Source organism: Nerophis lumbriciformis, linkage group LG05, assembly GCF_033978685.3.
Source record: "Nerophis lumbriciformis linkage group LG05, RoL_Nlum_v2.1, whole genome shotgun sequence".
Classification (NCBI taxonomy): domain Eukaryota; kingdom Metazoa; phylum Chordata; class Actinopteri; order Syngnathiformes; family Syngnathidae; genus Nerophis; species Nerophis lumbriciformis.
In genome coordinates, this window is record NC_084552.2 from 34,319,328 (window position 1) to 34,342,162 (window position 22,835).

At 39.4% G+C, this 22,835-nt stretch overlaps 1 protein-coding gene across 2 annotated transcripts in view; it reads right to left on the minus strand.

The window, feature by feature from the left end:
- braf (B-Raf proto-oncogene, serine/threonine kinase) overlaps positions 1-22,835 on the minus strand; it is a 40,051-nt gene that overhangs the window by 11,545 nt on the left and 5,671 nt on the right. Inside the window, exons 2-12 of one of the 2 annotated variants that reach the window (XM_061960695.1) lie at positions 17,095-17,196; positions 16,610-16,897; positions 15,765-15,868; positions 14,305-14,407; positions 13,276-13,424; positions 11,782-11,901; positions 11,419-11,578; positions 5,905-5,944; positions 5,106-5,225; positions 3,425-3,561; positions 3,229-3,346 (exon numbers count right to left, since the gene is read on the minus strand). In XM_061960695.1, the coding sequence (XP_061816679.1) occupies positions 3,229-3,346; positions 3,425-3,561; positions 5,106-5,225; positions 5,905-5,944; positions 11,419-11,578; positions 11,782-11,901; positions 13,276-13,424; positions 14,305-14,407; positions 15,765-15,868; positions 16,610-16,897; positions 17,095-17,196 (1,441 nt within the window). The remainder of the gene's footprint in view (positions 1-3,228; positions 3,347-3,424; positions 3,562-5,105; positions 5,226-5,904; positions 5,945-11,418; positions 11,579-11,781; positions 11,902-13,275; positions 13,425-14,304; positions 14,408-15,764; positions 15,869-16,609; positions 16,898-17,094; positions 17,197-22,835) is intronic. The other variant, XM_061960696.1, reaches the window with a different exon arrangement.

Below are 22,835 nucleotides of genomic sequence, written 5' to 3' on the forward strand. Positions count from 1 at the left end.
GCCAAATGGCGCACTTCCACACTTACCTATATGTATACTGCGTACTTAGTTCTTGAGAGCACATTTTGACAGTGGAATGGTCAACTCCAACTCCAACCCAACTCCAATGGTAATTGGACACTTTAACTCTGAGCTAACAGGTGCCATTATTTCCCATTACACTACATAAGCAAGATGGTGACTATTGGAAAGTAGCTTACCACCACCAGTTGTGAATGAATCATGGGTTCTCACTTCTCTGTGAAGCGCTTTGAGTGTATAGAAAAGTGCTATATACTGTAAATCTAATCCATTATTATTATTACTATTATCATTATTATTATTGGGGGTGCTCCAGAGCTGTGAATAGAAAGAGTATGGCCAACTCGGTTTCAGAGTTGGTCCCAAACATGGCGCCCTGTCGTCTCGTGAGGGGCTTTTGACCAATCATTTAGGAAATCGTCTGGCCACATTCTCTCTGATTGGTCAAAAGCCCCTCACGTGACTACAGGGCGCCATGTTTGCTTCCAACTTTGAAACCCAGTTGACCATACTCTCTATACACGGCTCTGGGGCGGTCATCGTCAAGCACTGCACACCCACCATTTTTGACTGTTTTGAATGCAAAATCCAGGCATTTCATTTTGCCATACTTCTCTGCGTAAACCCATGTATGCACTCAGAAGACTGAGTGTAAGTGCGGAAAGGGGGAATCAATATACAGTGTAGTGAAGTGAAGTGATTTATATTTATATAGCGCTTTTCTCTAGTGACTCAAAGTGCTTTACATAGTGAAACCCAATATCTAAGTTACATTTAAACCAGTGTGGATGGCACTGGGAGCAGGTGGGTAAAGTGTCTTGCCCAAGGACACAACGGCAGTGACTAGAATGGCGGAAGCGGGGATCAAACCTGCAACTCTCAAGTTGCTGGCACGGCCACTCTACCAACCGAGCTATACCGCCCCAATAGTATAATGCTGTGACTAGGGTTGTTTTGATCAGGGTCTTACGTTGCCTATTCAGATACTGATCATTCATGAGTGAGATCAGCCGATGTCAATACCAAGCACACGTAATTTCTCTTTTATTACATACAATTGTTTGAGCAAAACAAAGTGATTAGTAAACCATAACTAAACAAAGTCAAAAACTATTATCTACTACTACTAATCCAATGTTGTTTGCCCTCAAAGTCCTCCTGGGTCCAGGGAATTATTCCTTAAACTTAAACATTTACAAAAACCATTAAAAATTATTTTGACAAAAAAAATATAATCACTCTAACATTGATTACCGTATATAATGATAGTACCCTTGGTATCAAGACCAGCAATTTCTGGATAGAGCTGCCCTCTTACGTGTCATGTGAAGAATGCAGCACTGCTGAAACACCAACAGTCTTTGTTATATTATCCTCTCTCTAAACTTTTATGAATCCACCTTCTTGGTAATAGCTGCTTACTTTCTTCTGTAATGCAGTTACACTTACACTTCTTGACAATCCAATATTTACGTACTTCTTCTTCATCTGTTCACTACTTTCACTGCCACGGTTTGCTTCTCAGCCGCACTGCATTTTGACGTACTTCTCAGAGTGAACTTAAAAGACTCAGTATGGAAGTGCACAGATAGAGACACCCCCGTAGAATGCATTCTTTTATTACCGGTATATTATTATATTGTTGTCTGGAGAGGTTGCCATTACAGAGGTATGTCGACCATCATGTGTTTTTAGTCCACTCATGTTATGAAATAGGTAGCACATCTCAGTACTTTCCTATTTAGTCATTTGAGTGATCGAGGTGTATTTACACTGTGAGGTACAATGAAATGCAGTGCATTGTCAGTATCCGGATGTTGAACACAAAATGGCCAAGATGAAGCTTGCTGGACACTCAGCGTGTATAGAATACATAGTACAGTAGATCCCTGCCTTCTATGGGGGTCCGCTTCTGAACCCACATATGGCAAAAATGTGTGAGTAATTGAGACGCCCAAAATAATGACAATTTTTGACTCACAAATTGCTGTCCACTTTCCAAACTTGCCTGCAATTGCTCACTTGCAAACAGTACCGGTTCAAGCCATATATATGTCTCACTCACTTATTGTAAAGTATATAATGCCTAGGTACCCACCACTAATAAATAATTATGTAAGATAATCGATGAACGGAAAGATTTGTTAAGCTTTGGCAGCGTCAGAGAAAGTTATATGTATGTTTTACTTTTGCTTAGCCTCACACAGTCATGGTGCATTCAGGCATGGTCGAACAAAGTGCAACATCTCAACACTTAGAGAAAAAACATTATCAGTAAAGCCTAAATACAAACATAAAAATTGTGGGCTGGTACAGTACATAAATGCTGTAAATTGCACCTGTATTTTTATATATTATAAATTATTGCCGACCTAGGATAAATTAGATATGTTTTCTGTGGAAAAAAGCCTATTTTGGAGAAGAAACTATAAATAATAAACATCTTTATTAAAAATCTGCATTGTGAAAGTGTGGAGCCGCTTATAACATAGTAAGTGTAATGATGGAAGTATTCAATTTGAAACAGTCTGAGTTGAGTAAGACTAGCGCTCTCCTTTTTGCCTTGATTGCTGGAGGACACAATTCATAAGCAACTGACTGATTGAAATTTTAAATATCATCTGATATCCATCCATCCATCCATTTTCTACCGCTTATTCCCTTTGGGGTCGCGGGGGGGGCTGGAGCCTATCTCAGCTACAATCGAGCGAAAGGCGGGGTACACCCTGGACAAGTCGCCACCTCATCGCAGGGCCAACACAGATAGACAGACAACATTCACACTCACATCCACACACTAGGCCCAATTTAGTGTTGCCAATCAACCTATCCCCAGGTGCATGTCTTTGGAGGTGGGAGGAAGCCGGAGTACCCGGAGGGAACCCACGCAGTCACAGGGAGAACATGCAAACTCCACACAGAAAGATCCCGAGCCCGGGATTGAACCCAAGACTACTCAGGACCTTCGTATTGTGAGGCAGATGCACTAACCCCTCTTCCACCGTGCTGCCTGATATTAGAATGTTTAATTTAACAAAACAGTTAACATCCAACAGGTTCAGTGATATCTTAACAGTTATAGTGCAAAGTGTTATTTTTTTATACAGCTCTGTACTGGTTTTGTGCAAATGAAACCAATCTTGAGTTCAGGACTGGATTCTGTAAAATGCAAAGCATATTTACTGAACAAAACAACATCCATCCTACCATGCCACTTTCCCTTGAAGACCGTCCCAAAGGAGCCTGAGCCTATCCTCTGACCCAGAGTGATCTGACCCTCTGGGATTTCCCAGTCATCACTAGAGTCCCTCCTCCCCAGTGTTTTCTGTGGAACAGAACAGGGAGTTAGCACATGCACACTCAATCAAGAGAGGACATATTTTTGGTATTGTTGGCCGATTACCATCTTATTGCGGTCCTCAGATGACGAGGACGATTTACGCTCTCTCTGTGGGCACGGCGACTTCTGGGGAATCTTCACGCTGGTCAGAGAGCCAGGTAATGAAGCAGGGGGAGTGGCTGACAGTCCGGTGGTGGACCCTGACGGGGTGGGACGGGGGGTGGTGGTGAGAACAAACAAGAGAAGAAATTATGACAGGTTGGCAGACATCAGGTACAAAATAGCATTTTGACCTTTTGACTGTGTGTTTACATACAAGTGAAAGGAGAGGGCGCGCTTGATTGGATGGCAATATTCATAACTTCCCAAAATACACAAACCACCAAAATACACGCATACTGTACATACTTTACTGTTGTAGTTTATAATGTATAAAAACCCTAATATCAGATGTAATATATAATAGTAATTTTTAGCACGCACACACACACACACACACACACACACACACACACACACACACACACACACACACACACACACACACACACACACACACACACACACACACACACACACACACACACACACACACACACACACACACACACTGCTGTTTGTACATGGTAAGCATACCATATAAATGCAAACAATGCATCACGTTTTAAAGATAATATTTTTCTAACACTAAATTGCACAGAATGCAAGAAAAATTATATTTAAAATACAATCCACTAATAACAGTTTTTATACTTGACTGCCGGGGATTTTAACCCTCAGGGGAAATTTGATTTTAATTACCTTCAAAGACAAACAGGACATAAAGGTGCCTTTTCAGGGCGTGAATAGATTTTGGATTACATTTCTCAATAAACTTCCGTCCAAAACTAAAAATATAATACCGGTATATAAAACATAATTTTTTATATTTATACACTTAAATGCCTTTTGAGCTTGGATAATGTCACATAACTAATGATATGCAACTTTATATTATAAACTGTAACATACACTTATATATAAATAAACTATAAATGAAATGTATAATATATATATATATATATATATATATATATATATATATATATATATATATATATATATATATATATATATATATATATATATATATATATATATATATATGTATAAACTATAAATGAAATTATAAAAACAACTTTCCTGTTTGGTATTTTTGTTTAGGGCTGAAGGAAAAAAGGGAAAAACAAATACAAAATACAAAAAAAATGTGTATGCCCTTTGAAAAATGAAGGACTTAAATTTCCTGTTTGGCTTTGGGTTATTATTGAATAACTGCCAGTGTTCTGTACACCTGTGAAAGAATTACACAAACAGTTTTGCATTTAACATGAGAAAAAAAGTCACAAAAAAAAATCACAAAAAATGTTTTACCAAAAAAAGACAGCCTTTGTCCCCAGAGGGTTATCCAACATTTAGTTGTGTTTATATAGTTCAAAATCAAAGCCATCCATGGACTATGGATGACCTAAACTTGGCAACCATCTGTACTCTGAATGATTAAATGATAAAAATCACCATGTGCATAATGAAAAGTGAATAGAGCCAAATCAGCATAATGGTGTAACTTGCAGGTGTCGTCAAAGAACATGAGGGAATTGTGATGGGTGGGGACACAGTGGATGAGACACAGGGCTAAAAGGTTGGTGTTTATGTGTGAGGGGGTTGAGAGTGAGAGACAAGCACACACAGAGGGCCTAACTACCTCGGAACACAGGCTCAGGCTCAAAATCAAACACTATGTCATTGGGATAGGAGTATAGAAGGGGGCTTGAGGTCCGTGTTCGATGCTTCCTCAAGCAGCGGGCAGGGTGGGTCGGGGGGGCTGCAGGGCAAAGAGAGACAGACAGACCATCACTGCTACTCACCCTGCCCCTCTCACCCACAGCTACAGCTTTTGGATGGAGCACTCTCCAAAACATACCACATCACAGAGTGTTAGCCGGCTAACCAGCTATCGCTTTATAAATCATTTGAATTTGTTGGAATGAATAGAAACAATGCATCAGTCCAAAGCATATTTAGGTATTAGTGTTGATCAATACAACTACAATATACAATTGTATGTTGCATAAAGAATATGTATAGCTATAGCACTGTATTGGATCAGGCTTGCTCTTGTTTTTTAGCATATTTGAAATAAAAAAATATATCAAATATCAAAATATCATATCAATGAGTCATTTTGAAATCAAAGCCTTGGATTGAACTAAAACATTAACTTTATCATGAGGAGCTTAAGTATGACTCAATTTAAAGTAAAACGAGAGGTGACGTCTGTTAACAATTAATAGTCAACTTTGTGTCCTCACAGCAGCTCTCAATCAGTGGCCGTGTTGTAGGAATAACAGTTTAGCTTCTCGGGTCACAACACACACGCACACACACATACATACATACATACATACACACGCACATAATAGGAAAGACCAGAGTGCACACAGACGCGGGATGGTGAGAAAAAGCTCAGAATGTGCTTGGATTCTTCCAAAATGATTCCTTACCTCCATCAGACCTTGCCAAGCCCTGATCTCGAATCAGGTCCTGAAAAAAGGAAGACAATGCGCATTAAATAAATGACACGTCTTTATTTTGACTGGAGATGTACGACCAGGCTGCTAGAGGACAACAAACGCAATGCAGGCCTGCAAGGTTTAACAACAGAGTACAACAGAAAAAAAAATCTAACTTTACGTCGGCAGGCCCAGTCTTTGGGGCTGTGCCAGTAAGTTCACATTTCACTGACAGTAATAAGCAGACTGAAAATCTACTTTTTCCACAGTGGGTTGCCAGTGTGGAGCCCTCAGTTGCGACGTCCTGACGACCAACCGGCCTGCGAGCCTCAGCCATACACAAGACACATTACTATCAAGACATACTGCAATGCCGTGTCACATTGAAGACACAAATACACTGATAAAAAGGCAGAAAAAACATTACTTACCACTAAAACGACATCCGCCATCTGTCAGAAGGACTAAACAGAAAGGAGTCTCTACCGTAAAATCCGGCCTATAAGCTGCTACTTTTTTCCTACACTTTGAACCCTGCAGCCTTTTAAGATGGAGCAGCTAATTTGTGGATTTTTGCTCGCTTGTGGTTATAATAAAAACTTTAAAAAAAAGTTTTACCGTATAACTAAAATAATTTATACTTACTAAACCGTCTCAAGTGTGATGTATGAAGGAGTGTTTTCATGCATTGTTTTATGGCTTTCGTAATGTAATGACGCTAGCGTCGTTAGCAGGCACGTTTACGAGTGTCTGTGTTAGCATTATTAACTTACGACATTATTTTTCTATTGTTTTAGTTTCACAAATTCCTTAGTAAAATCTCCAAGACGTCACCGTGGAGTTATTGAGTCTGTTTAGCTGATTTACAACTATTTTGTAAATATTGGACCAAATCTGTAAGAAAAAATCCCAAGAAACAACACTTTCGAAAAAATACAAATCCCAACTCAAGTTTCCTAACCAATGTGACAGTGTAGAGGGTAACAGATATAGTAAACTCAAGTATATCTAAAACATCCACTGATAATAAAGGAATTAATATGAAAACTTAAAAAAGGCCATCAGAGAAATATCAGTAACTTATCATTTCAAACGGGAAAATTCCCAGATAAAATAAAAAATGCCCAAATAATACTGGTTTTCAAGACAGGAGATAAACATAAATTCAGCAACTATAGACCAAATTGTGGAAAAAATATTTAACAACAGATTCGACAAATTTATAAACAAGTATTAAGTACTGTCAGCTAGCCAGTGTGGATAAAGAAAAAATATCTCAACCTTAATTGAAATACCTGAAGGAATCACTAACACAGTTGATCATTAAAAATGTGCTGCTGCGGTTTATAGAGCTATCAAAACCATTTGAAACAATCAATCACAATATCCTAATCAACAAGTTAGAATGATACGGCATAAGAAGTTTGGTTTTGAAATGGGTGAAAAACGACTTCATAGTAGCAATAGTAAGCAATGCTTAAGCCTAGGACGGTGGTGAGCAACCTGCGGCTTCTTAGCGCCGCCATAGTGGCTCCCTGGAGCTTTTTCAAAAATGTATGAAAATGGAAAAAGATGGGGGGGAAACTATATCTCGTTTTAATATGGTTTCTGTAGGAGGACAGACATTACACAAACCTTCCTAATTTTTGAAAAGCCAAATGTTTAATATGTTTGTGTTTATGCTTCACTGATGAGAGTACGGTATTTGGCGAGCGCTGTATTGTCCTACTAATGTCGGCGGTCCTTGAACTTACCGTAGTTGTGTGGACTGTGACGCAACAGTTTGTTTAAAAGTATAAGTTTCTCCGACGCTGCCACAGAAAGACGTGTTTTATGCCACTCCATCTTTATCTAATTTTGTCCACCACCGTTTATATGCTGTGCATGAATGCACAAAAGTGAGCTTTGTTGATGTTATTGACTTGTGTGGAGTGCCAATCAGGCAAATTTGGTCAGTGCATGACTGCAAGGTAATCAATGCTAACATGCTATTTGGAATAGCTGTATGTACATATTCCATCGTTTTCCTTTACTTATGTCCTATTTGTATTTAATATATATTTGCATGTCTCATGACACATAATCTGTATGTAATATTGGGTGCATTTCTGATAGTTGCTTGCCATGTTGCTCCAGACCACAGCAAATGTTACCCAACTTGCCAAAGATTGCAATAAATAAATCCATTAAACGAAGACAGCCTGCCGTTTCCTTTAAATTGGACATTCAAAGCCAGCAATTTCCAGGGGTTATCACACCCTCTGAGAAGCTTCCGTTTTACTAATGTTTTCCAATGTTGTAAAAATGTGTAGAATAAATATTACATTTCAACAATTTTGTCGAAAAAGGTTTGAGTTAGCCTGCGACACAGTCATTTCGATAGTAGACTATTATAGCTAATATAGACACATCATGCGTTTCCTTCATTATAACACTTATACGAGGCGTTTAATTTTTTGCGGCTCCAGACAGATTTGTTTTTGTATTTTTGGTCCAATATGGCTCTTTCAATATTGTGGGTTGCCGATCCCTGTCCTAAAAGATTACACATCAGAGCGTTTGGCTGTAACTTGTGGTGTACCCCAGGGGTCAGTTCTGGGACCAAAACTATTGAATCCATATACTGTATGAATGAAATCAGTAAACCCACAAAAGACCTCAAGTTAAAATTATTTGCAGATAAAACGACTGCATTCTGCTCAGCGGAAAACCTAAAGGAAGTAATAAAAATGTATGCTGTCGAATCCGATACGATTATTCATAAGTGAGATTGGCTAACATCAATACAGTAAATTGTTCCATTTATTCATTGTGAGTGCTCCGGCTGCACAATTAATCAACATCAAATCGACGTCTTACTCTGTGCATTGCTCTCAGAACCCTTCTTTATTATGCATTTTCGGCCGGTGCGACTTATACTCCGGAGCGACGTATACTCCGAAAAATACGGTAATATTTCAGCTTGAAATTGGATGGGCAATATTAGTTAATCAAAACGGTACACGAGCGAGAATGCCGTGATCACGGGATGGCAATAGACAAAAAGACAACATCCGACCTAGTTTTTCCCAGCTGGGAAAAAAATGCACTTTGACATTCAGTTTTTACTTACCGGTAAGTAAAATTTTTGATTACATAAATTAGTCTATTTAATTTTTTGTTTGTTTATTTAGAATAACAAAGTTATTTAACTTCCAATTACTGGTAAGCAGTGTTGGGTTAGTTACTGAAAAACAGTAACTAGTTACAGTTACTAGTTACTTTATTTCAAAAGTAACTCAGTTACTAACTCAGTTACTTACACCAAAAAGTAATGCGTTACTGTGAAAAGTAACTATTTAGTTACTTCTTCTACTTTTTTTTTTTAAAGCTCCCATTAATGCCCTTTTAGCCTTCATTTTAGTACTGTTATTGCACTGGAGAATAATACAATCTGTTGATCAACTTGACATACATTTGCATCACTGAACTCTGCTAAGCAATGTGCTCTACATACAACACACAAAGACAAAGATATGTTTCAAAGGGCCAATTTATTTCAGGCCAGAACAAATTGACAAAACTATTTTAAATAGCTGCAACATAACATACATAAGTAACAAACAGCATAATAACACTAACACTAACACTAACACTAACCACGTTAAACCCAGATTCCGAACTAATAAAGGTCTTAACTCATTCTCTTTCTATGCCACTTCAATATGGAATGCACTCCCAACAGGTGTAAAAGAAAGGGCATCTCTATCCTCCTTCAAAACCGCACTAAAAGAACATCTCCAGGCAACTACAACCCTAAACTAACACCCTCCCTTCCACATAATACCTCTTCGGATTGTAAATAATCAAATGTAGACACTTTTTCTTATACTTTCTGATCTCTCTCTCTGTGTCCACTACTTGCTGTACATATCCTACCAAGTCAGTCCTACACTGTTTCAATGTCCATTTCTCTGATGATGCAATTGATGACTGAAGTGTTGATACCAACCAAACCTAACCCCCCCCCCTCCATATCCCACACCCCGGATTGTAAATAATGTAAATAATTCAATGTATATACCCTGATGATTATCTTGTGTGATGACTGTATTATGATGTTAGTATATATTTGATAGTATATATCTGTATCTGGACCCCGACTTAAACAAGTTAAAAAACTTATTTGGGTGTTACCATTTAGTGGTCAATTGTACGGAATATGTACTGTACTGTGCAATCTACTAATAAAAGTTTCAATCAATCAATCAATCAATCAACAACATAGCTGTAAAGCTGGCTTCACCTAAGGAAGGCACATGTGACATACACAGAGCCTAACCAGGCAGATTTGAATTGTTGTTTTGGGCAGTAGACGGGATCTTTGATCCAAGACAACTTACATTTAACTAAAATGTTCTTTTCTTTGTGCTCGACAAAAGAAAAGAAGTGAGAATATCTCATACTTGCCAACCCTCCCGAATTTCACTGCCTCTCCCTGGGACAACCATTCTCCAAATTTCTGCCGATTTCCAGCCGGACTTAAGGCACGCCCCCTCCCGGTCTGTGCGGATCTGAGTGGGGACAGCCTGTCGTCACGTCCGCTTGGCCAACCAAAAAGTAACCACAGAACACTATACCGTATAGGCGTATAGTGTTCTGTGGTTACTTTTTTGTTGGCCAACGGTTGTATTGCGCACCCCCCTCCCCTCCCCTCCCCTCCCCTTCCCACACTCAGACACACAGTCACACGCACACACAGAGAGCGCAGAGGAAGAATCAGAAGCACGTCTCTGCTTCGCTGGAATAAAACACACTCAGATCCTCAGTTTCTAGCCGATACTACATAAAAAGTAACGTAAAATAACGCAGTAACGCATCATGTAGTAACGGTAACTGAGTTATTGAATATAAAAAAATAACGCGTTAGATTACTAGTTACCGCCGAAACTAACGGCGTTACAGTAACGCGTTACTTTGTAACGCGTTAGTCCCAACACTGCTGGTAAGGAACAAACAAACTTGGGTCACTTTAAGAGATATTATAAGCATATGGTAGTCACTAAGTATAACAAAGAAGAACTGTTTAAGAGCCGTGCTAATAATATCAGCCACTTTCATGGGACAGGAGTAGGATCAAATAAGCTATGCTTCTTCATAACTCCTTTTTGGACTTGTTGAATTGTTAACATGACATCACGTCCGACAAACTTAATTTGCGTTGTGGTCAAGCCAGCGTCTGTTCTCAATCTGTACTAGACTCCATTTAGCCTTTTTTGGAGAAAAAAAAAAGCCCTACGCTTGTGTTGTTTTCAGCTGTAAAAAACATGCAAATCACGAAAAGGATAAATGTTTCTTCAGAGTTTCTCGAGAGGTAATCAAGAAGGGGGAAGAGAGCAAAATTACATCAAATGACACTAATTCAGATTAAGTGAATTATTTTGGACTCTTGCTATTTTGGAAGTTTGGGAAATTTAACTTTGGACAAAAGTAAGTTTTGTAAATATTTTAGAGTTGAGCACTCACGTCAATGTTGACAGGCTCAATGGTGTTGATATGGACGTTGGGGGCCGACGATGAGCGGTCCCGCTGACCAAACTGGTTGCGGTGATCCTCCTCGCTGGCCCGGAAGTTAGGCGGGATAGGTATGGACTTGGACGGAGACAGAGTGGTATGGCACATAGACCTGGAGAGAAGATGAGGTTTGTTAGTAAGTACAGTAACTGTAAATAAAAAAACAAAATGCCCAGCTGATTTTCATTCGACAGTACATTGGCAGTTCTAATGGTGAAGAACACAACACACAATCATTTACAACAACGGGAATCAAAAAGCCCTTTTAATACAGTATTTAACTTTCTGCTGATCAATAAAAGGTGCGAAGCTCACCCAGTGGAATCGGATGGGGGGAGTGATGGATACACTTCGGACACGGGGGTGGTTCCCTCTGAAGAGACATCCTCCTGGGTGAAAGGATGATGCTCGAAGAACTTCGATACTAACAGCAAGCTGCACAACGATAAGCCAAAGACAAAAAAAAGGTCAACCATGTGATTGTAAAACTAAACAATATTTTTGAACAGTGCCAGTTAACAGTTTAATGCTATGTAGTTTCTACAAAGAAAACAGATGCAAAAATATTACATTATAAACCAGTATTAAAAACAAGTCATTTTAAATAAAACTCTGTTACCAGTGTTTTCTCTACCATTATATTAGACCAAGAAAATCAAGTTGATTTAAAACTATTTATTTTATTTTATTTTCTGTTTTTGGCATATACATTTGGTATATGCATTATTATTTTATTAAACAAACTTAATTGCCTTAATATACTTACCTAATGTACATAAAATGTGTCTCTTTGTGATATGTTTACAATATTTCATCTGCTCTCTGTATTGCAAGCTTGGAGGAGCGACTGCATTCATTTAATGACGAGTCTTGATTTTGGCTTTGTGGACTAATTTGGAGTTTGCAATTGCTTTCCATTATGAACGATGAAATTTATGTGTGGAGAAGCAATTGCAATTCAGTTGGCTACGCTAAATGGAACTTTATAGGCGCAATTGCATTAGAGTCAGCTGTGCTGTGCATGTGTGCTGAAACACTGAATGACATTGAATGTGTTTGGCAAAGTCAACACCTTCCTCAAAAATAAGGAAAGTTATCGTGTTGACATCTCAAGTACAGTAGTAGTACCTCAATTTACAAGCTTATTTTGGTTCTGTGATGGAGTTCTTAACTCAAAACACTTGCATCTCGAATCAACGTCTCCCGTTAAAATGCATTAAAAACAGTTTAACTGGTTCTTCCCCCCCCCCCCAAAAAAAATTACACTTTAACATGCCTTTAAAAAAGAAAACCTAACTTTTAGACAATAAATATTGTATAAAAACAATACAATAGAATGTACTTCTAACAACTAGCTAATTAATTGTATGAAGTAATGTCATAATGTACAGAGGAGAGTAGACTTCTACGGTGTCTGTATGTTTTTGAGGATTTCATTCTTTAATTCAATGAATATCATTCACTTTTTCACACTCACTTTCTTTCTTTCAATAGTTGGAAAACAATGTTTTGTCGACTTTCTACCTGAAAGCTAATGCTAGCAAGTAAGACCACGTTTCGAGTGGATCTTACAGGGTTCACTGTGGTGTTCGCAACGGCAACTAAAGGCGGGGGTGTTTGTTACAAAAATGTTTGCTTGCAACTTAAAGCATAACAATTAGCCAAGAAACAGCTCTTATCTCAAAACACTCTTAAGTTGAGGCACCACTTTGCATACGCCAAATGTGATTGTAATACAGTTGGAATACCAAAAACAAGCCAGCTCTACAGGTACCAGAGCATGCAAAATCTATCTATATCTAGACTTACTCTAGCTGGTCGTAGTTAACACACATGAGGGGAACCTCAGTACTGCAGCGTTGGTGGAACTTGTAGCCACACGTCTGACAGCGGAACCCCTGGAAAAGCAGCTTTCTGCAGAAGTCACAGAAGGCCAGGGTGAAGAAGGTCTTCCTCACCTGTCAGACACGTGGGAAAAAGTGAAATAAAAAGTTTACTTCATGAGCACCAGCAAAGGGACTGAACAGCATATGTGACAGATTTGTGTGAATATGGTTGTATAAGTCCCCGTGAAACTTGGCAGAGTTGCTTTTTGCAATTTTTCAATGAAAATACTTTTACTTTAATGCATGTAAATGTAAAAAAAATGTTGCGTTCATTGACTCACATACAGCTTGGCGGAGACGTCTCATAGGAGGCCTTAATTTAATGACATTATATTCCCATATGCAGTAACTCACAAACTCGCTCCCAACGCTTTCAACTCAGCAAGCATTTATTGTTTACTCTCAAGGGACAATACTGTAGACTAGTATATAACTTAAAGCAGTCAGTATAAATCTCATATTAGTTTAAATGTACTGTCCGGTGAAAATAACTTAACACAGAGCCATTATTGTCTGATGTTAATGGAGTGATGAATGGAGTCCATCCATCCATTTTCTACCGCTTATTCCCTTTGGGGTCGCGGGGGGGCGCTGGAGCCTATCTCAGCTACAATCGGGCGGAAGGCGGGGTACACCCTGGACAAGTCGCCACCTCATCGCAGGGCGTGATGAATGGAGTTTAAAACAAAATTAAAAAAGGAAAACGGCAAAGACCAAGCCAGACCAAAAAGTTGTAGACAACAAAAACGTCCTCCACATAACATTCATATTTTATCCTGTGCAAAGGAACTTGGTTACAACATGTCGTAAGATTAGACAGTTTCATTTGCCTGACAGACTGATATTCAAACAACTCATATTTTGCTGCTATGTCATAAAAAAAACTAACAATGAATATATTCTAGTCTAACGCTATAAATCTCATACTTCATTTTGAATGAGTGGTACTCACAAAGTTGTGCGTGGTGAGAGGCACATTCTCCAACACTTCAACATGCAACTCCTCCCCTGTCAGCCAGGAGATGTCTGTATCCCAACCAATAGGTTTCTTCTCCCTGATATCGGTAGAAAGAGTTATGAAACATGAGAAAAAGAAAGTCTGCAAACCCGTGTCTGCTGTTCATACCACCTACTGTAAACAAAAGGGACGAGTTAATCTGAAATATTAGAAAAATGCAGAAATATACGTTATGAACTTAATTTAAAAAAAAAAACATCAAACCATCAAACATATTGGACTTAAAATACTGATACTAAAAAAAAATTTCACACCATGAGAGCGGAACCTGCTTATGTCAATACCCTTAGAATAATTGGCTGTCTGGCTGACATCGACATAAGCGGTTGTTGACATAAGCAACATCGGAAATAGCCATTGCTTGTACCTTTATTTGTGACTTTGGCCAGAGACATAATGAAAATGGGCGATAAAGTACTTTTGAACACACAGGTTATTGATAGTGTGTTTTCCTCCATTTGTACATTTTCTGTTTTGTTTTAATATGATATTGTACACTTTTACCTAAGGGAGCTATATTGTTTGTCTTGAAAAGGGATGTTACAATTAGAATTTTATCAATAACAATATTGATATTCCTTACTGATATTTCACTCACTCACTCATCCCATGGTCTAGGAGGCCGTAGGGGTGTCATGGTGGACGCTTGGGCAGTCAGGGATCTCCAGCACTCACGATCTTCTGCTGTTCGTAGCAGGGTTTGGAAGCTGCAGCCAGTCTATTGATGTTATGTATCTTGCCGGCCGGCCGTTGTTTGAAAGATAAACCATCTACTAATTGCTAGTTCCGCGCAACACCCGTTCCGCGTATAAACGTCTATTCTTGTCTCCAGTTACCGGTACGTAAATAACGTAACAAGCGCGTGACTCTTTTCACGGACAACCCTGGCTCGTGTTGTTTTAAAGACAAAAACTGTCAACTAATTTTTAATTCGGCGCGATAACCGGCTAGTGTGTCTACACTCGATTAACCTAAAAATTCATAGCTGAATCTTGATTGAGGGGGCTGTAACCGCCGTAGCCGAACCGGCCACTTCTCGAACCGGATATCTGGTCATTTCTAGGGTTTATCGTAAACAACCCTAGAAATGACCCCTATAGGTCTTTATTTTGACAAAAGCGGTCAAAGTAAGCAGGCACTTTTCAGCAATAAGAGCCCAAGACTTGAGGTTGTTGATATAAGCAGGACCAACTCAAACATATCACACACACCATATCGAACACTGGGACCAGGCTACTCAGTGCGAGGTCTGTAACACAAGCATGTGTCTCCAAGGCAACAGCCTATATTACTGTTACAAGAACTGTACTGCCAATCATTTGTATGGCTCTAATCTTTACTTTTTGATCTTTTTTTGCAGGTAAAATACATTTCTCAGTTATATATTTACTTACCCGTCCTGTATCCTGTAGACCCCACAGCATTCTGGGATGAGTCCTCGCATCATTAGAGCTTTCTTTAGCGAGTCTCGCACGGTCATCCCACACCGGGCCGGTACCTGAACACAGCATGGAAGACTATTTTCTTACATACTGTCTATTCAAACATAATTACAAATGTAACTGACGGTGAGAGTGACCAAGTTTCTAGTTTCAAATTAGTAGAGTGTATTTCATATTACAGACAATTTACTCCATTTATTCTCAAATTGTGATAAGTAAGTTTCATTTAGTGGTCCTCAGAAAACCAAATCCAGCCTAGGTAGGCTCCAGCTCACCGGTGTCCCTAATGATGACAAGCGGTACAGAAAATGGATAGATGAACACTCTATACTGGATCTCATGAAAGGGAAAGAGGGTCACCTAGATACCCTTATTCCCCAAATGTCTCACTCTGATCAAATGCTCCAAGACAAAATTTACTCTTAAAAAGGAAAAGTTTCACTTTATTATAGACAATACAGTGAAATCCAGAGCAAAGTCTGTGTCATTAGTCTGCCGTGATTATCAAGCCAAATGACACTAGTGCGCATGCGCCTGACTTCGCGTTGCCTAAAATGCATTAATAAATTACGGTTTTTAGGTAATTAAGAAATTAGACTGTGTTACTAACCGTCTGGAATTTTAGTGCAAATTAACACTGTTACGTCCCTCGTTCATTAACAAGTAAAAAGTCAAGGACGGTCACGGCATGTTCTTGCCGCCGATGTTGGTCAATCACAATACACAAATGACCACAGGCTGCACTTCGAACACCCCTGGTATAAAACATGTTGTGTGTATGAGAAGGTAACACATACCACTGTTCTTTGTTTATTAGGCAGGAAGACCCGAACGATGGGCTTCTGTGGCGATCGAGGGTTGGCCCGACTGGCATCTGTGGGGGTTTGCAGTACTGCCAACGTGTTCGGCGCCGTGGGAAACGCCTGAGCACCCTCCGCCACCATATACCCTCCCATTTTGACTTCCAGGAGCGGCGGCACAGGTGTTGGAGAGCAGGAGAGGTCTGTGCCATTGCCCATGGCTTCTAGCAGCTGCTGCTCCCTCTGCTGCAGGGCGTCCAGCTTACTAGTGTATTCTTCATAGGCCTACGAGGGGATCGGCGAACACACACACACACACACACACACACACACACACACACACACACACACACACACACACACACACACACACACACACACACACACACACACACACACACACACACACACACACACACACACAGAAAGTACATCTTTCGGCTCTATCAATGAACATGTAGCAAAAGGAAACGAAATCTCACCTCTAAATATATAGAGGGAGGATTGTGCTCGCCTCCAAACTTGTTTAGAAGAGCCTCCAAGTGTTCTTGGGTCAACTTTATCATCTGTTTGATATTCCAGATCTGTGAAAAAAGAAGACAGTAATTGGAATAATTCAGCTATACAAACCCTGTTTCCATATGAGTTGGGAAATTGTGTTAGCTGTAAATATAAACGGAATACAATGATTTGCAAATCCTTTTCAACCCATATTCAATTGAATGCACTACAAAGACAAGATATTTGATGTTCAACTCATAAACGTTGTTTTTTTTTGCAATTCATAATTAACTTAGAATTTCATGGCTGCAACACGTGCCAAAGTAGTTGGGAAAGGGCATGTTCACCACTATGTTACATGGCCTTTCCTTTTAACAACACTCAGTAAATGTTTGGGAACTGAGGAGACACATTTTTTAAGCTTCTCAGGTGGAATTCTTTCCCATTCTTGCTTGATGTACAGCCTAAGTTGTTCAACAGTCCGGGGGTCTCCGTTGTGGTAGTTTAGGCTTCATAATACGCCACACATTTTCAATGGGAGACAGGTCTGGACTACAGGCAGGCCAGTCTAGTACCCACACTCTTTTACTATGAAGCCACAATGATGTAACACGTGGCTTGGCATTGTCTTGCTGAAATAAGCAGGGGCGTCCATGGTAACGTTGCTTGGATGGCAACATATGTTGCTCCAAAAGCTGTATGTACCTTGCAGCATTAATGGCGCCTTCACAGATGTGTAAGTTACCAATGTCTTGGGCACTAATACATCCCCATACCATCACAGATGCTGGCTTTTCAACTTTGCGCCTATAACAATTTGGATGGTTCTTTTCCTCTTTGGTCCGGAGGACACGACGTCCACAGTTTCCAAAAACAATTTGAAATGTGGACTCGTCAGACCACAGAACCCTTTTCCACTTTATATCAGTCCATCTTAGATGAGCTCAGGCCCAGCGAAGCCGACGGCGTTTCTGGGTGTTGTTGATAAACGGTTTTCGCCTTGCATAGGAGAGTTTTAACTTGCACTTACAGATGTAGCGATCAACTGTAGATACCAACAAGGGGTTTCTGAAGTGTTCCTGAGCCCATGTGGTGATATCCTTTACACACTGATGTCGCTTGTTGATGCAGTACAGCCTGAGGGATCAAAGGTCACGGGCTTAGCTGCTTACGTGCAGTGATTTCTCCAGATTTTCTGAACCCTTTGATGATATTACGGACCGTAGATGGTGAAATCCCTAAATTCCTTGCAATAGCTGGTTGAGAAAGGTTTTTCTTAAACTGTTCAACAATTTGCTCACGCATTTGATGACAAAGTGGTGACCCTCGCCTCATCCTTGTTTGTGAATGACTGAGCATTTCATGGAATCTACTTTTATACCCAATCATGGCACCCACCTGTTCCCAATTTGCCTGTTCACCTGTGGGATGTTCCAAGTAAGTGTTTGATGAGCATTCCTCAACTTTATCAGTATTTATTGCCACCTTTCCCAACTTCTTTGTCATACGTTGCTGGCATCAAATTCTAAAATTAATGATTATTTGCACAAACAAAAATGTTTATCAGTTTGAACATCAAATATGTTGTCTTTGTAGCATATTCAACTGAATATGGGTTGAAAATGATTTGCAAATCATTGTATTCCGTTTATATTTACATCTAACGCAATTTCCCAACTCATATGGAAACGGGGTTTGTACATGATTTGAGTTGATGCTCATAGAAGTGTGTACTTTTGCAGATGAATAGAGAGACTGTCTATAATTTCAGAAATTATATTATATAATCTTCAACTGAAAAATGCTTTCCATTCCAATCTTTAGGTGGCAATAGTGTGCACTCAGAAGTAGGGATGATGTTTTTTTAAGAAATGATCAATGTCGATGCCATTATCGAATCCTGTTATCAAACAGATTCCTTATCGAATCTCTTATCGAATCCAGATAGGTTGTTGTGTGTGCACTGAGTTCCAAAAGCCATAGATGTTATGTGACTGCTGTTTATATGAAGGAAAGGCGGACGTGACTGAGGACGGCATGCGGACGTTAAAGGGTGAAGGTTTCAGGTGAGAGAGGACGCTAAAGGCACGCCCCCAGTGAGTATATAGTGCTGCTATGTGCGTTGTAAATAAAAAACTTGCCGACAAACACATCACCAACATGGACGAGGTGCCGCTCACTTTCGACATCCCGGTGAAGCAAACTGTGGAGAAGAAGGGGACCAGCTCGGTAGTGAATCGATACGCACAACGGGGCAAGAGAAGTCGGCTTTTACTTTTTCCGATGAGCCCCACGGCAACGAGACTGCCTTTGAAAATGACGAGAGGGAATCTGGCGTGTTTGATGGAGAACTTGCCCAGCTGTGCATTTCGGACACAGAAGATGAGGACTTTGATGGATTTGTGGATGATGATTGATCAAAAAATAATGTGAGTGCATTGATAAATACTTCAATAAAGTACAACCGAACTCAGCTTTGCTCTTGCTGCCTTTTCAATACAGCGTCCATGCATGCTAGCATATGTTTTAAGCTAGCGTATGTTTAACCATGCCTGTGCCCAAAAATACGCTGCGCCTTATTTATGCATTAAATACAGAAATAGCACCCGTAACTGACACGGCCCCTTTTAATACGGTACACCCTATGGTCACGAAAATATGGTATAGTGGCTTCGATAACGTGAACCGGTTCTCAAAAAGGGATTTGAATCCATGGAATCAGTTCTTTTCTTATCAAAGCATCGGGAGAACCGTTTTTCGAACATCAACCCTACTCAGAAGTGGGGCACCAAGATGCAGACATCAGTCAAATGAAGGATCCCTGTGTTTCTCCAGCCATTATGACATAATATATTAGTAGGGGCAGCCATACAATATACTGTTTGATAACCTACGTTTACAATTCCTATATTGTGATCACATTAATTACACAATGTCTTAAATTTAATTTTAATTAACCATCAATCAATCAATGTTTATTTATATAGCCCTAAATCACAAGTGTCTCAAAGGGCTGCACAAACCACAACGACATCCTCGGTACAGAGCCCACATAAGGGCAAGGAAAAACTCACCCTAATGGGACGTCGATGTGAATGTGGAGTTATTTGGAGTCTTTCTATTGCTTTCTGTAGATAAGTCTATGCAATGCAACTGTGGAGGGGCGAGAAAATTACAGTCGGCTACGCAAAAGGTTTAAACTAAGGTTGTTCCAATCAGAGTTTCACGCTGCCAATTCTGATACCGATTATCCATGAGTGAGTTCAGCCGACATCAATCACATGTATTAACTGTAAGAATACCAATATCAATGACAAACCGCGGTAAAACTCATGACGGTTAGTTAGTATAACCGTTTCAAATTAAAGTTATCGTAAGACTGTGATTGATAACCACATATCGATACATCAATATGATACTGCTCATTTTCTGTACAAGCAAGCTAGTGTGCTAATCACTAGCTATCTTAAATGCTAACATAAATACAAGACACATTAAAGTATTTCCCCATTCCAAAAGTCAAACCTCAATATAAAGTTGTAACAACACATTGCTGTCCAAGGTATTTAAATGTGCAAACTGATCCTACTGGCTGTGCTCCCTTATGACAGTGAGATATAAAGAGCCATACACGGACCAAGGGGCAAACCTTCTGTTACCTTAACACAGACAGTTTTTCCCGGGGCCCCAGGATGTCAAACCAACAGCTGAGTAGCACAACCAACATTTTAAAGCGCACACAGAGATGTATAAAGCTTGTGAATGCTGCTACTTGCATCTTTTGGGATGTTGCTGATGAAATGTAAAAAACGTATATTTTTTCCGGACTTAATTCCTAAGCTTGGAACCCTGCAGCTTATACATAAGTAATCTATGTTTTTTTTTTGCCAACGGCCATAATGTTTTGTATACAACAAACTATTATAGTAGTAACACAGACACAGAGACTAAAAAGATGAGTTATTAATTGTGCAAAGGCACCATCTTTTGGACGGGTTCACTCACTGCTGGTTGAAAGTCGACAGTACTTCCTTCTGTTTCATGCCTCGAACCAGAAGTATAAGTGCCATTCCGTCTACTCGTCGTCCACAGCGTTCCCACTCGTATGATTTCTTCATTAATCACTCCAAGCAATGTTTGTAAGTTTTACAATATTACCAAAACAATTCATACTTAAACAGTCACATGTTTGATAGTCGTGTTTTATGCATATTTGCTATTGTAATGTAATTAAGCTAGCGTCGTTGGCATTAGCTAATATGCTAACACGTTGACAAGTGTCTATGTTAGGACTATTAAGTTAGTATGTCAATCTTTTTGTATTGTTTTAGTTTCGTAAATTCCTTTGTAAATTTAACAAAACGTCAACGTGGCGTTACTGAGTCAGTTTTGTTTAATCAGCCGGTTTACTACCGTGTCTCAGGCACCGTTTGGAAACCATTAAGGATTGTAAATAACCATTTTTTAAATATTTATGTGTAAATATGTAATTTTACAACGTATACTGTATTTCTGCGGTGCGGCTAATACATAGAAAAAAAATTCCTTCTAAAATGTAGTGGGTGCAGCTTATATACTGGTGCATTCTATAGTCCAAAAAATACAGTGCATATGCACTAGATCACTTTAGTCTTTCATAATTTTTACTTTTTTTATTGCAAACTGAAGGCGAAACATCCAACATTCTGGTTTCAGGGTAAGTGAATGAAACACATTATGTTTCCCTTGAGGGACTATTATTGATTAGTAATCAAATCTGACATTCATTCATGAGAACACCATGACATCATCCACAACTGACCGGCATCCATTAGAGAATGATGGGACATCATTCAGGCTCATCCAGTTTCAAGCCAGCGTTTCGACTCAATGAAACCACAGAATATCCCAGGTACAGAAGTTCATGGGATGGAAACAACGTCACATGCTTAGTTGTATGACTGCCAAAATTCACTCCATTCTCTTTTTATCTGTGTGTTGCAGGAATGGTATTGAAATATTTGCAACGCACTTTGCATTTTAGTACAAGCTTTGTTATCTTCTCTGTTTTGATTTCCACAGCTACTCAGAATTAGTTAAATTAATTGAATTAAAAAAAGTGCTCTGCTGGTTTCCAACAAGCACCTCCAGTGATTGGAGACACACTGTAGCAACTACACCACCATACAAACACAAATAAAGTGGTGTGAGTGGTAGTACAAGAGACAGAAATATGCAAATCTGGTAACAAATGGAGGAAGAATTAATACCCAAGAAAAACAGCATGGGGTCCATCGTCTGGCGGTGGTTTGGCTTCAAGCGGGAAGATGTTGAACAGACAACCACAATATGTCAAGTATGCGGCAAAAGTGTTTCTACAAAAAGTAGCGGCACTACTAATTTGCACCATCATTTGAAAAGTCACCCGCTAGAGAATAAAGAGTGCTTGAAACTCTGCATGTCAACATATCCGGCCGGTGCCACACCAACAAAATGCCCAAGCAACCAGCACTGACCCAATTTAGCCTGGCGTCTTCCATTTCCACATCAACATCGTATGAAAAATATAGTCAAAAACAGGAGATAACGTTCGCAGTAACCTACCACATAGCGGAGAACATACACAATTTGATTTCCTATTATGCAGCTAATTTTTATTTTACAGTTTTTTAAATAAATTGTGTGACATCATGCACAAAAGTGCACTTTATTTGTTTTAAAATATTGTAGTGGCGTTCTGTAC